The 14,507-nt window shown below is 41.2% G+C and overlaps 1 protein-coding gene across 1 annotated transcript in view; it reads right to left on the minus strand.

The window, feature by feature from the left end:
• GLDC (glycine decarboxylase) overlaps positions 1–11,375 on the minus strand; it is a 43,815-nt gene extending 32,440 nt beyond the window's left edge. Inside the window, exons 1-3 of the mRNA XM_074166295.1 lie at positions 11,030–11,375; positions 10,809–10,887; positions 1,218–1,353 (exon numbers count right to left, since the gene is read on the minus strand). Of these exons, the coding sequence (XP_074022396.1) occupies positions 1,218–1,353; positions 10,809–10,887; positions 11,030–11,260 (446 nt within the window). The 5' untranslated portion in view covers positions 11,261–11,375. The remainder of the gene's footprint in view (positions 1–1,217; positions 1,354–10,808; positions 10,888–11,029) is intronic.
• Positions 11,376–14,507: the final 3,132 nt, after the last annotated feature.

Here is a 14,507-nt window from a genome sequence, read left to right on the forward strand (position 1 = left end):
CCTTTTGTGTGTTTGGATTTTTCTTTAATATATATCTAATCTTTAAACACTGTTTTTATTAAAATAAAAATTACTCAGTGATAAAGATGACAGTTACTATTTTAATACAACACACACAAAAAAAAGGATGTTACTGACTAGAGATAAGGGAACTTCTAAATGAGATGCAGGGTACAATGCAGGGTACAAGTGGCATTCAGTCTGTTGGAAAGTGAGGCTCCACATTAAGTTTAGTTTTTCTATTGCATTATTTCTGAGTTACAGTTCTTTAGAGAGATGTCAATGCTAAATGAGTATTTATAATCAAGCTTTAGAGCCTTTGTCACGTAAAGTCCATCAAGAGACAAAACCCCATTATTATTGAGATTAATGCTGTTCATAAGATATCAATCAGTGTGTTGAAATAGCTTCTTTTTTACCTTTAAGTGAAAAAACCCAACAACCAAACCAATAACATTCAAATTCAAATCTGTCAGATAGGCTGTTCTTTCACTTGTCCCAAAACTGAAACAGCAGCTGGGAGATGAGAACAAAGTACAATATTCTTAGCCTCTTCAGAAATTAATTAACAAGTATTGCTGTGTAGCTGTTTTCAGGCACCCGTGAATTATTTCTTCAGAGAAGAACATACTTTATGATATACATTCAAACTCTTGAAGGCCTCTGGTTTAAAAAAAAAAATCAAAAAAGAAATACCAGAAGAAAAGCCTTTACAATTTTCAAGGCGTCTTACTTCCTCATAAGAAAACCATAATCAGAGTATTGCACAGTATTTAACTACCTCCACCCAAAATTGCATACACCAGTGGAGGAGGGGGACACTTGAATTTTAGCCAGAAATTAGGAAAGAATTACTTTAGTTTAGGAGTTAAGTCTGTATACTTCCTTAAAACAAATATTCTTCTTCTAGTTCATAATAAGTAGGAGCTGTGAATAGAAGTCACAAAAATCAATGAATAATTTTGCAGAAAAAGCATGTCCTAAAGTCAAAAGTATTTTTTCCTCTCCAGCTTCAGCATGAACAGCACAGTTCCTACACTTACATATCAGTAAATATATGTATATTTTTATATGAAATATAATATGAAAGCCTTATATATGAAATATATGAAAGCCTTAGTGAAAAAAATAGCCTTGGGGTATATTAACCTATGCTGAAATGAACTTCAAACTTAAATTTATACATATGCATGTAAAAGAAAAATGTTGTACATTACCATCCTGCATTCTCCAACAAATTCCGTGCAATGGGCTGAGGCACTGAGCAGTTGTAATAACCCATGCCTATATAGGACCTCCATATCTTGTTCTTGCTTGCAATATTGTATAGAGTTTCAAGGATTTCACTTTCACCTAATTGAAAAGAAATTATGTCAGAAAACTACAGTTACATATAATGCTAACAGTTTTTAACTGAAATGCCTTGTAGCCCTGTGTAAAAAAAATGCAACACTGGTGATGCCAGTATAAACAGTAGCAGACTAAAGTACAAACCAAGAACAGTAAAACTAAAATAATAACCTGGTCAAATACTCAATCAACATGGAAACAATAACGAGAGAAACAGCTGTAGGAAAACGGCTTATGGAGCCGTTTTTGTGGTAATGCAATATACATTCTGGGTATCTTGCACACGCATTAAAATGTATCTCAGAAGGCACCTTTATTCGCTAAACTTTGTAGAATCAGTACTGGAGGAAGCCATAGCCATCTACAACTTGATTTAGTGTTTCTCACAAAGCCATATTTGCACAAACTGGGCTCACACCAAGCACCCAGGAGTAATTTCTTAGTATTAAATAACTTCGTTTTCTTGCATTTACCCTAAATAGGTCATAAAATGGAACAGCTATTTTCAATCAATTTTAGTATGCATCATCAGTTTATTTAAAAAAAAAAAAAGCGTGAACATAGTATTTCTTGCTTAAGAAATTCCATTTCAGTTTAACTTTTAAATAAATTTGGAGAGATTAAAACAGAATGTTTCTGAAGTGTTCACATGGAAAGCATTCGCACTCCCTCCTTCCCCCAACTATAGTTTAGTCTTTGGTCCTGCTTCTACATACTTCTCCGCGTCCTGAAGGCTGCGCAAAAACCACATTCAGTCAAGCTGTTCCTAGCAGTCAATGAATAGTGCTACCCAACATCTGCCAAAGGGAAAGGTTCACAAAAGATTTTAGTACCTGAGGATGCAGAAAGATGGTCAGCAGGCTGCCTAAGATTACACAGAGAGACAGGCCTGCCCAGCCTAACAGACCTGAGTGGAATTGGACCCCAGTCCTCCTAGGTGAGGGGAGCAGATCTTTTTTTTTTTTTTCCTTTTTCCCCAAAATGTGGCCTTGGAAACTGCTATACTGGGGCAGTTGCACCGAGTTCTGCTCACTCTGCATCACAACTAGAAAAGCAGACTTCAGAAGATAAGGCTACAAATCACCAAAGCAGAAGAGCTTGGCTCCTGGATGCCTCAAAACTTTTTTCTCTCCATAAGTTACTCAAGCAAGAGAGACCAAGTCAAAACAGTTAATGCTCTGGAATCTGGTGGCAAATAATTTTCTACGTTTTGAATTCATTTCTTCTGCAGCCATAAACAATGATATTGTAACTTTAGCTCTGATTTCAAAACTGATCTCTCCTCTTCCTTTTATTCAAAGTGCTACTAGTGCATTCCATATCTAAAGATTAATTTTTTTTAAAAATCTGGTTTTCAATTAATTTCTTCCACTGTCACAAAGTTATTTTTTTACTGATCTTTGGTTCTCACTTCAAAGTTCATTTCCTCTCTGCCTTTTACTCAGTGTTACTACTAGATAATTTCTTTTTTTCAGTGAACTGAAATTTTTTATGGAGACTCAAGAGTTATGTGTTTATTATACTTGAACTCAGCAACGTCCAGGGCAAAGTTTCTAAAGCACAGAGAGCAGCTCCACTCCCCCATACGCCTCCCACAAAGTTTATTCCAGCCAGGTGCACTTGTTTGTTTATTTTAAGTGAGAGTTTTAACACTGCAGAGATCTTCCTCTATCACTTGCCAACCACAAGTTTGATGAAAGACAGCTTCGGGTGCAGTTGCATTCTTGCAGAATTTAAACATCAGCGATTTTTGAAAAAGGTAATGAATTTTCTCATTTAACTCCAAATGCAGTTGAAGGCAGAAGTTGGCTATCATTTAACTTGCTCACTAGCCCAATGTCACAGACAAAAATGCATTGAGAGCGTGATTTCTGCAGCAAGCACATACCACTAATACTGTACTATGTGCCAGATAGCGTTTCCTTTGTTTGCCTGACTGGACATTTCTTCTAGAGAGTCATTTCTCAGCAAATATAGCAAACAACTACCACATGAAGACCCTGAACTTATGCTAGAGTTCTCTGAAATAATGGCAGTTTCCAAACTGATTCAAGGCACAAAGCAAAAAGCCTAGTGAGACTGTAAGCAGCTTAGGTAGCAATTAAGCTTACGAGTAGATCCACATCCCACCGAGAAGAGCTGCACTGAAAGATCCCAACACTGAATATATTTTTAATTATTACATTTTCATGAGCTGTGAAGCCAGTTACACTACCAGTTTTAATCAGGGTGCTGAAATACTGGAGGGCACACTCCCTCCACTCCATCTTCACTCCACTTACCCTGCTCCTCTGGTTGCTATGATGGCAATAGCAGCAGTGCAGCTCAAACACTCATCTCCCATATTTGGCATGCCTCTCTTTGAAGAGACCTGGGATGAACACTGTTTTCCCTATGCTCTACACTGCCCTGAAGTAGCTCATTACAGCCTGTCTTTAGGAAGGCAGCCCATAAGGAACTGCACTCCTGAGTAACAGAAGTCAATAGCCCCTGATTTGTCTGCACAGCCTGGCTTACCTAAGACAAAACGTAAGTCCATGTAGATTTATAATGATTTAATTTTCACAAATTCAGTGTTTGCTTTACACCAGTATGGTTCTGAATTCATGTAGACTAATGTAGACAAGGGTGAGGGAAATTAACACATATGCTGGGGTCCAAAGACTGGAGAGCAAGGGGATGGAACTATTCTTAACAGCATCCCCAGCGCTGACAGGAGGGGATGGAGGATGCTCAGCCAGGCTCTTCAGAGCAGTGTGTGGCAGGAGGGCGAGAGGCAGTGGCACAAGCTGAAATGTGAGAGGCTCAGCCTGGAGATAAGGAGAAGCCTACATGCCATGAGGACAACCCAGCAATGAAGCTAGGTCTCCATCCTTGAGGGTTTCGTGTTCTGACTGGGTGCAGCCCTGAGCAGCCTGGTCTGAGCACATAGCTGAGCCTGCTCTGGGCAGGGGCTGGAGACCTCCCCAGGTCCCCACCAGCCTGAATAGGATCTTGTGCCTCTGTATTTCCCACCCTGTGAAGCCTAGCATTTAACAGTGTATTCCCATAATATTTTTTGTGAAAGAGGTCTAACACTGTATTGGTCACTCTGTAAATACCAAATGGTAGTATAAAGGCAAAAGAATGCTAACCACAAGAGTGAGCTTATGTATGCTTAAAAATAATTTTCAAATTCAAAATGAAATTGCTAGTTTTCCAGTTTGGTCAACAGAAGTATCACAAAACCTGGAAAGTTACACAGACTTTTTCTGCTGTATAAGGTATATACTTTGGAGCATATGCAGTGGAAACTGTGTATTGTGGCAAATACTTATTCATTTATTTAAAGCTAAAACATATGAAGACTAGGATTTTGGCAAATTTCAATATATATGTTGATGATGATGTTGAAAAAACACAGCTTGCAAGATGTTGTGTTGAGTTACTGACTTTTTTTTTTTTTAATTCTCCCCCATAACAGCTGAAATAAAGAAGCAATATCCAAAACAGGGAAATAAAACAGAATAAACAAAGCTGACTACTGTTAAGAAATGGTTGGAAATTGGCCATCACAATCAGCTGTTTGTTTACAGTTTTCTAAGACAATGTGGTTGAAATGTCTTTATCTTGAATTAATTTTATTGTCTGTAGACTATAAATTCTTTAAGAACCTTGTTCAGCAAAAAATAAAATTGCCAGCTAAGCCACTGCAGGTGATCTTTATTCCTCTCATCAACATTTTAGATAATATGAACAAAGACAGTACCTAGAATAAAGTTCATTGACCTTGCAGCACTGCTATCTTAGAACCGTGGAGAAAATTCACTGAGGTTCCCAGCAGTAGTTCTGTGAGGACACTTCATGATTGCTACACCCATGGGCAGAAAAGGCAAAATATATCACAAAAATAGTAAGACAGAGTGATTATAAAATTATAATAATGTTCTTTCTGCAAGTGTTTTAGCAGTTCGCACAGTAGGCTTGCCTTGAACTTGTGAGATACCTGTAAAATAATATGGTAGCCAAAAAAAGAGAGAGACAGAGAGAAATCAAGACAGCAGGAACAGTTTGAGTTATGCAACTTCAAACTTACAACACAAAAGGGAGGAGACTATTTGCATGATATAATTTTGCTCACGTTATGTCAGGTCTTAAAAAAAGTCTAGCTTCTGAGAACAAGGAAGCAAGATCTTCAGAAGAGCTGATGTAAGAAAAAGTGGACGAATTTATTTCTTTTGCTTTAGCAATTTTATTTCTGTTTCAAAAAAAAAAAAAAAAAAAAAAGTAAAATCAGATTATATCAAAGTGAAACAGTTCCAAAGCCCTGCCAGACGTAATGATGCTGCAGGACAGCACAAAAAAAGCACCTGCTCCAGGTGCTGAGTCTGACCAGCAACTCCCCACAAGATGGACAGAAAGCTGTTTGTTGCCCTTCCACCTTCTCCTTTCACTCAGGCCACCTGCACTCCCCCAGCCCGCCTGGGTGGCTGAGGCAACCCAAGGATGCTGCAAGGAGCAGAAAGCACGCAGGGGCTGAGAGCCAGCAATGCGCCTGCCTTTCTCTGTCCTACCCCCATGGCCTGTTGCCTTCGAGAAGAGGAGGAGCAGCCCAAAAGCGCTGTGAGGAGCAATGTATGAGGAGCAAACTGCCAGCGGTGGTTTTACAGATTCCTGCACCACTTGTGGCAATGCTCTGGAGGATGACAACTGCCCCTGCTATAGACATCTAAAGGATACAGTGTGGACTGTGATTAGGAGACTAGAACATCTCTCTTAGGAGGAAAGGCTGAGGGACTCAGGTCTTTTTAGTCTGGAGAAGAGACAACGGGGGGATCTGATCGATGCTTATAAATACTTAAAGGGTGGATGTCAAGAGGATGGGGCCAGTCTTTTTTCAGCGGTGCCCAGTGACAGGACAAGAGGTAACGGGCACAAACTTGAACATAGGAAGTTCCAGGTAAACATGAGGAAAAGCTTCTCAACTTTGAGGGTGGCAGAGCACTGGAACAGGCTGCCCAGAGAGGTGGTGGAGTCTCCATCTCTGGAGACACTCAAAACCCCCCTGGACACATTCCCTGCTCTAGGTGGACCTGCTTTGGCAGGGGGGTTGGACTAGATGATCTCCAGAGGTCCCTTCCAACCCCATACCGTTCTGTGATTCTGTGACTCCAGCAGCAGGGAATCTGAAATGACTACATCAGCTCTAAAAAATCTGACTGACAGTAGGAACTGATTATAAACTCATCCAGAATTCATTGTTTAAGTGGCATTTTAAATACAAAATCACAGTTAAAGTAGACTTAACTGCATGAGGAGCAGTTAAATTTGAAGATAGAAATAGTCTTTCTTACAATAGGAGTGCTTCTGAGCCATATCACTTCCAAAAATGTTTAGACTGAAGACCCAATTAATTTCTTACACAGATTTTAGAAAAATTTATAAATTCTGAAATTTGATAACGTATTTTGGAAAAAAATCATGGCAGAATTTGTAGGCTCATTTTTTGTAAATTCAAAGCCTGAACAAAAAAAACCAGAAATATGTAGCATGCACAAAGCCTACCCATTAAATAAAGATGGACATACAATAGCAGCCTTGCAGGGATAAATACGACTGATATAGACAGTAGGTTTGCAGGGATAAAAGGAAAGAGGATTACTCATATATAAGATGATCTGTTCTTTTACTTCAAATAGGTCAATCGCTACACGTGCACCTTCAATACCTAAAGAAGAGCTGTTAAAGTTTACTTACTGTGACAGCGGGAAAAAAGCTCTGTTATACCAGCTGATCATAGTAAAGTGTCAAACAGATGTCTAGCCTTGTTGTAAATATCGACTGAACACAAGTCACCTGCCAAAATAACATTTTCCCTGAACTGTATTTGCAGAAAAAGCTGACTGTAAAAAAGCGCCTCTTCCAGAATTGGTTGAGGTACAGGACTGCAACTTACTGTTACAGGAAATCAGGCATTTTGCTGTTTCACCCCTACTGGCTTTCAGTGGCATATTCAGATGTTTTTACAACACTGTCAGTGGGCTCCTGGCAGCAGGCACTTTTAAAATGGCTCTTTTTTTTTTTTTTTGGGGTCAGAACAGGGACACAGACACTTCTATCATATTACATACCAAAGGAAGCAACTCATTTCAGAAACCTGTTAGCACAAGTTAGTGTTCTTTCTCTCCTCTGTCACTGACCATGTATGTATGAGAAGAAATCTACCAACACAGGAACACTAATAAATATTGAAAAAGTGTTTCTAGCATAGATGCACTTGTACCACCAAAGCTTAGCATTTACCAGAATGGCTTTTTCATTCACACATAGGCAAAACAAATGTCCAGTTTTAGTCCAAACTAGAGGCTTTCCCTGTCAATATATTATGTCCTTCAGGGAAGTAATAAAGCTTGATTCTTCCACTGAAGAGTAAGGCTTTGCTAAAATGTTTAGGAAAGACAACACATGGACAACAAGAAGATTGTCCTTCCACTATACTCAGAGCAGTGGAATATGTGATACCATTTAAAACAGCTCTTTAATATTAGCTGCATCCACAGGAGGATTTTTTTTTCACTGCTATTGCACACACACAGCCAATTGATTTTCTGTCTTTTAGACTACTTGTTACATTAGCAAGGTATCTGTAATGCAAAACCATCTTTCCTGCTGCCACACCTAATAAAAATTTGAAGATAAGCATATACATCAAATGTACACACCTGAGACAAGGCCTAAAACTATAAAAGTTTTAAAAAAACCACACATAGAGACCTTTGATACTCACCTAGAAGTAGTTTATGATGTGTGCATGGTTTTCTTGGACTGCATATCTAATTCTAGCTGTAAGCACTGACTTCCGTGAGATTTCAGTGCAAGCTCAACTGCATTTCCCAATACAAAGGAATAGTTCGAGCACAGCTGATTTGTTCAGCTGCATTCTAACTTGTAGAGTCACTGTGATTTTTTTTTTTTTTTTGGAGTTATACAGAAAAGTAGAAATGTGTATTTAAACCACTAGGAATTGCTGTATTAGAAATTTTATAAATACTGAAGTTGAATAATACATTTTGAATAGCTTTGCCCTGTTCCCTCACTGCACTAATGAGTTTGGGGGATGGCGGGAGCAGAACTGTCTTCATACAAATAAAAAGAACATGTTTAAAATAGAATACAGTTCTCACGACACTTTCCCAATTTTGTTATTTCCCTTTAATACAAGGGATATGATAGAGAAGCAAAATACCATATTCACATAAGAAATCCAGACTGGTGATTGGAAAGACAGAGTTCTCTCTAGTAGTACAATAACGAGGAAGCAAGTTTTACTCAGACTACATGTCCTAGGTACAAGATGTTCAATGTGAAGTTGCACAACTTCAAGCTGAGGCTTTTAACTTTTCTTTTACAAGCTGTGGAGTTTTCTGCTACCAATTCAGTGGAAAACTAGTGACAAAAATCATTAAATTACAGAAGACAGTTCATCACAATGGCTGCAGAAGAAAAAGCAACAGTGTGCAGAAAAATGTTTTCTGTACCTCCTGCAAGCATCTCTTTTGAAAACTCACTGTTGCATGCTGTGCAATGTGAGACTCTGCATCACAGTCACATTCTTTCAAAGTTTACTCTAAGGGAACAAGAACAGCATAGCAAGTGGAGCAAAATGCCAGTGAACTAAATACACTGTTAGCTAATGAGGTTCTGCTGCAGTGAAAACTTGCATACAACAGAACATCAACTAATGCACAGCAATGTAGGAGACAGCCACTTCAAAACTGCTATGAAAATCAGCATAAGAACACATAAAACTTCATCAAGATTTTGACTTAGGTTGGCATAACCGGTTAAATTTTCAATAATGTACAATTATTTTAACGCCTGCTCTGTACTGTATCACTTTTATGTGTGTTTTAGCAATGTAAAAAATTCATAAGAGTATCATATACTAAATAAACAAAAAAAAAAAACAATAGAAGAAAGGTTTTTAAGAAGTAGTTATTATTGACAATCTGAATTTAACCCCTCTTACAGACCTCAAATATATAATAATCTAAAAGGTTCTTTTCTCTGAGGGTAAGGGAAAAATCAGTCATCAGTCAGGGATTAACTTGATTAAAATATATTAATCCTAGGAAAATATGCCAAGCAATACTTTCAGCAGTTATACAGACAGAAGATGGTGATTAAATTCCACTTCTCTACCCCTCCCCCCACACTTTAATAGGATGCGAAGTTACCAAAACCCAAAATACCACTGTACTAATAAAACGTTTTCGAACTAGAAACTTTCAGTCAACACTGTATCCCTCCCAGCTATAATCTGTCTTTTCAGGCTTTAGTTTTCCTGGCTGTTCATTGTGGTGCTGCCTCTTTGGCGTGATGTCATCTCAGAGCAACCAGATTGAACTGGCCGGGAACCTCACCGGAGCTGCAGCCTGAAGTTTACACTCAAATTACAGCCCACAGATGAGCAATGAAAAAAAGCCAGTGAGAGAGGGATCAAATTTTCTAGAAATCAGGCAAAGGATCGTGACAAAAATGTAAAGTTATTACTGATGTAATTGACTCCACCATCTGAATGGCCACTGAGCTTTGTTAGTTTCAGCGAAATTGCTTAGCTAGGTGCATTTTTAAGTGTTTCTTTCTCTTGGGATTTTCACCATGATGCTCGCAGGTACCTATCAAGATGGCAGTTACGCGGATAGAAATTTTGTGCTGAGATTGTTAACTTTTAAAAATCTTAATATCTAAAAGCTCATCAAATCACATCAAGTTTTCTACAGCCATTTGGCTGAATTATTGTCGTGCCACAATTGCTGGCTCAGATGTTTTGTATTCCTGCAGTTTACCCATCTCCCTCAATCAGACAGATTCAAAATGCTAGCCATTAGTGTATACTCTATATCCATTATATGGAGACACAGCTTTTGCATGTTACTAGAATATGCAGGTTATTATTGGGGTGGTGGGACAACAACAAAGAAATCCTGCAGAAACAGGAGAGACAACAAAAGACAGCAGCCCATTTGAAGCCACAGTCCAGACTATGAGGGTGATTTTTAGCCACGTTTTTCCCTCTGTATTGGACTCTTGGGACAAAGTGAAGGCACTGTAGCACTTCAGGCCAAAAACGGGTTTTTGGGCAGCCCTGGTCTGCCACATGTGTCTTTGTACCGATTTCCAACATGAGATCAAGAAACGCAGCAGCTGAACTACTCTACCGAGCGAGTCTGTGATGACTGAAGTGCCTCTGATGGTATTGCTACGCGTATTGAAGAATTATCCTGTACTTTACTTCAGCACGGAGATCTGTTCCTCACAGCGGGGGGATTCGGGGGACGGGGGGCAGCACCCCAAGTCCTGCTCCCGGGTCGCTGGCGGCGGGGAGGAGCCGCGGGGGTTGGGGGGCGGGCAAGACTGAGCCCCGGGGAGAGTGTAGGAGGGGGGCCGGGGGCACCCCTGGCCATGCGGTCACTTACAGACGTGGTCCTCCATCCTCAGCGGCCTCCGGAGACGGATGCTGGCCGGGATGGTTTTATCCATCAGTTCCTCGACGCTCTGCAAAGAGGTGACCGGACGCCGTTATTAGCTCTTTCCCCGGGGCCGGCACAGCCCGCCCGGGGAGGGGACCAGCCGCGCCGCTCCCCCCCGCCCCAACCCCCAACCCCCGTCCTGCTCCCAGCAGGGCGCCGGCACCTACCTGCACCCCGACGGCTCGCAGCATCTCCCGCTTCTCCCGCTCCCGCGGCCCGATGTGCCGCCGGGAGAAGTCATCGTGCCGCGGCAGCAGCTGCTCGATGCACCGCGCCTTCTCGCCGCCGCCGCCGCCGCCGCCGCCCCACCGCCGCTGACCTCCCCCGGCCACCGGCCGCAGGTGCCGCGGCGCCCCGCGGGCCGCCAGCCGCCCCCACCAGCGCCCGCAGCTCTGCATGTCCCCGCCGTTGTCCCCGCCGCCGCCGCCGGGCAGCCACACTTTGAGCGAGGGGGGCGGCGCGGCGCGGCCCCCCACTGCCGGCGCCAATGGGGCCCGGGGGCGGTGCCGCCATCGCCCCGCCTCGCCGCCACCTGCCCGCCCGTTAGTGTCGTCCTCCCCCTTCCCAAGCCGCCCCGGGCGACCCTGACCCCGCTCCGCCCGGCCTGGCTGCCGAGCATCCCTGCGGCGGGGCGGGACGGGACGGGACGGGATGGGATGGGACGGGATGGGATGGGACCGGGAGGGTCGGGGCGCCGGCGCTGCCCACCAGCTCAGCTGGGCAGACCCTGGTGGTGGTTTTCCTAGGAAACGGGTTTTTCCTTCACAAAAGCCTGTCTCGGGTGTGGAAAAAAGTAGTTTTCTGTGTTTCCGCGGCAAAGCATCGTCTTGCTTTCAAGTTGCTAGCTTTTGGAGGGATAATACGTGCCACTTCTATAGCTGTTACCGGAGGGGTGAGGTGGTCAACTTTATTACTGCTTTAACTTCTGGTGGTGTCAGTCTTGGGGAGCGGAGGGGCTAACTGGAACCCATTTTTCCCTCTGTTTCAGTTCTGCATCTCTAACGATAATAACGGCATAGTTACAAACACGTATCTTTATTAACAGAACAAAGTGTAGCAACATTGAGGGCATGTATTTGCATCAACATTTAAACAGAGGGACAATGAAACATAAAGATATATTCCCAAGATATACATTGATTTCATCTTAATCATATACCAGATTTACTGCCTGCCTTCCGAATTTAATGAGATAACTAATCACTACTTCTCAACCTAAAAATAAATGTACTTTGCACCAAAGATCATTGACTCATGCAAGCTCTCTAATTCTGTAGCAAACATGGCAGCACTCCTCTGATATAATCTGAATTATCTAAACCACCCTGTTGTGCTGGTAATTTATACTAGTGTGTATTTGCAGTAATGACTTAAGTGCCTGGTTTCACAGCGAAAGTGCCCCAAATTACACACTTAGATGAGATGAAGCTCACTTCAAACAGCAAAGGTGTTTGTTGCAAGGTTTTGTGATACAAATCCAGTACTGACTTTAACAGATTGCTGTTCAAACATAATTAGAGTTCTATTGTTACCTGTAGTACTATAGGGACTGAGGTCTAGAGGGAAGATAGAAGCATCCCAGCCATCCCAAACCATGTATTTTCTATCCACGTTTCTGGCTATTCTAGAACTGAACCTAGTTTTAGTTCAATTTGAAAACTATGCTTGGGAGGAGGAAGACTAGAGAGCTGTGCCAGTGAACAAGGCCCTAGTGTCAAGGCATGCCCACTACATCTAGAAAGCACCACATCTGGAGTGGTTTGTTAAGTCACCCTATGGCTAAAGCTTTCTCCTTCGGAAACTCATCACAGACTTAGCATGGGGCTACGTGCGATTACTGCGGCAGGGATACAAGCCTGGCTTATGTGCTTGATCAGTTAGCCAGCTCTAGAGCTGCCTCCTGAAAACTTAACAAGCAAAATAGGAATCTTGAACAAGAGATGCAACAGAAAACGAAGCCTTCATGTCAAATGTGAATAACGCTTTGATGTGAAATCAACAAAACCTAGCTAATCTTGCAGCTTCGAATAAATCTATCACTTCAAAGTACATAGCCAACAAAACCAGCTGTTTTCTGCACGTACATGAGCAAAAGGAAGAAAGTTTCCTGGAAGAGAGGACAGGATTGCAAACCAGTGTCTTTCTATTACAGCTATTTGCGCAAAGCTCAGAGATGCATATGACTTGGCCTAATGAGCTGACATCACGGGACTTGATATGTAGCTGCTACAGATGTCAGTTATATTAAAGCACAAAACTCTGAAGAGGGATGGCCTATATAAGTTGAATTAAAGGGACACTTCTTAACTCTGATATTTTTTAGCTTTATTTGAATGCCACAATAAGAAGGATAAAAATCCTGCAATCTGCCTTGATTCTAGTTGTGATTTAGTTAAAAACTCTGTTGCAGTTCTAATACTACAAAGTTTATGGGTGGTGTTGGAACAACAGTTCTTTTCTCCTTTAGGTCACAAGTTATCACAATAAGAAAATTGTGTTGTATTCTTTTAACATTCACTTCAGTTCCCTCCTATCACCCAAAGTTCACCTCCTATCACCTATCATTTTATCACCAAAAAAAATACCCTGGAGGTATTCAAAAGACAGATTGACATAGTGCTTAGTGACGTGGTTTAGTGATGGGTTGTGGTTTTTTGTTGTTGTTTGTTTGCTTGTTTGTTTGTATCAGAGTTAGGTTGATGGTTGGACTAGATGATCTTAAAGGTCCCTTCCAACCTAGACAATTCTATGATTCTATGAAAGCTGGAAGTCTATTCCAGCTGATATGCTTCTGTACCACTGTATCACAGAACATAAAGACTGGATCAGACTACAGTGTTACCTATAACAATAGCTTATTTCTGACACTGGCCAATTACAGCTACCTGAGGAAGAAAGGACTAAAAGATGTACTGATACCACTCTGCAGTATTTCTACAGTCAGTTAGCATCGTGGGATTTCTGCATTTAGGAGTTCTCAATGTGCTTTTTTTCCCAAATTTGTTCAGCTGCCAACTGAACCCACGTAAACTGTTAGTGGAATAAATACAACAGCTCACTATTCAAGAGCAGTCACTTTATAATCCTTTCTTTCTCAATCTATTACTCCTTAAAGTCATGAAAAGCATTCATAATGTTAAGGACATTGCAACAAGTGAAAAAAATCAAATTGTGCGGGTATCAGCACAGACTTACTCTGACGTATGATTCCTCAACAGGAAGAAAGGTCTTAGCAGTATAAATTACCACCTCCGCTGCCTTGTCTAAGAAAATTACTGGCCATCATCAGTATTTTCAGAAGTGTCTAACATATCAAGTGAGGAATGCCTACCAAATGGTCTCTTAATGGCCAGGCTTATTTTAAGTGTGAATCCAGATAGAGGACAACATCATTAACATTTTACCTTTCTTATAATGAAATAATCTTAAAATGCAAGGGCACAGGAGTTGCAAGAGTTTAGCTGTATCTCATTCAGTACTGAAGATCATTTCAGTTTCTACTGATAATGGCTTGGAACGTTTATATGTATATAATTTCCCACCACCGATCCTCACATATGTAAATGAAAACAGATTGCAAACACCTTTTAATGTATATTTTATACATATGCTTGTTATCAAATAGACTATTTTAGTCCTTAGAGA

Source organism: Numenius arquata, chromosome Z, assembly GCF_964106895.1.
Source record: "Numenius arquata chromosome Z, bNumArq3.hap1.1, whole genome shotgun sequence".
Classification (NCBI taxonomy): domain Eukaryota; kingdom Metazoa; phylum Chordata; class Aves; order Charadriiformes; family Scolopacidae; genus Numenius; species Numenius arquata.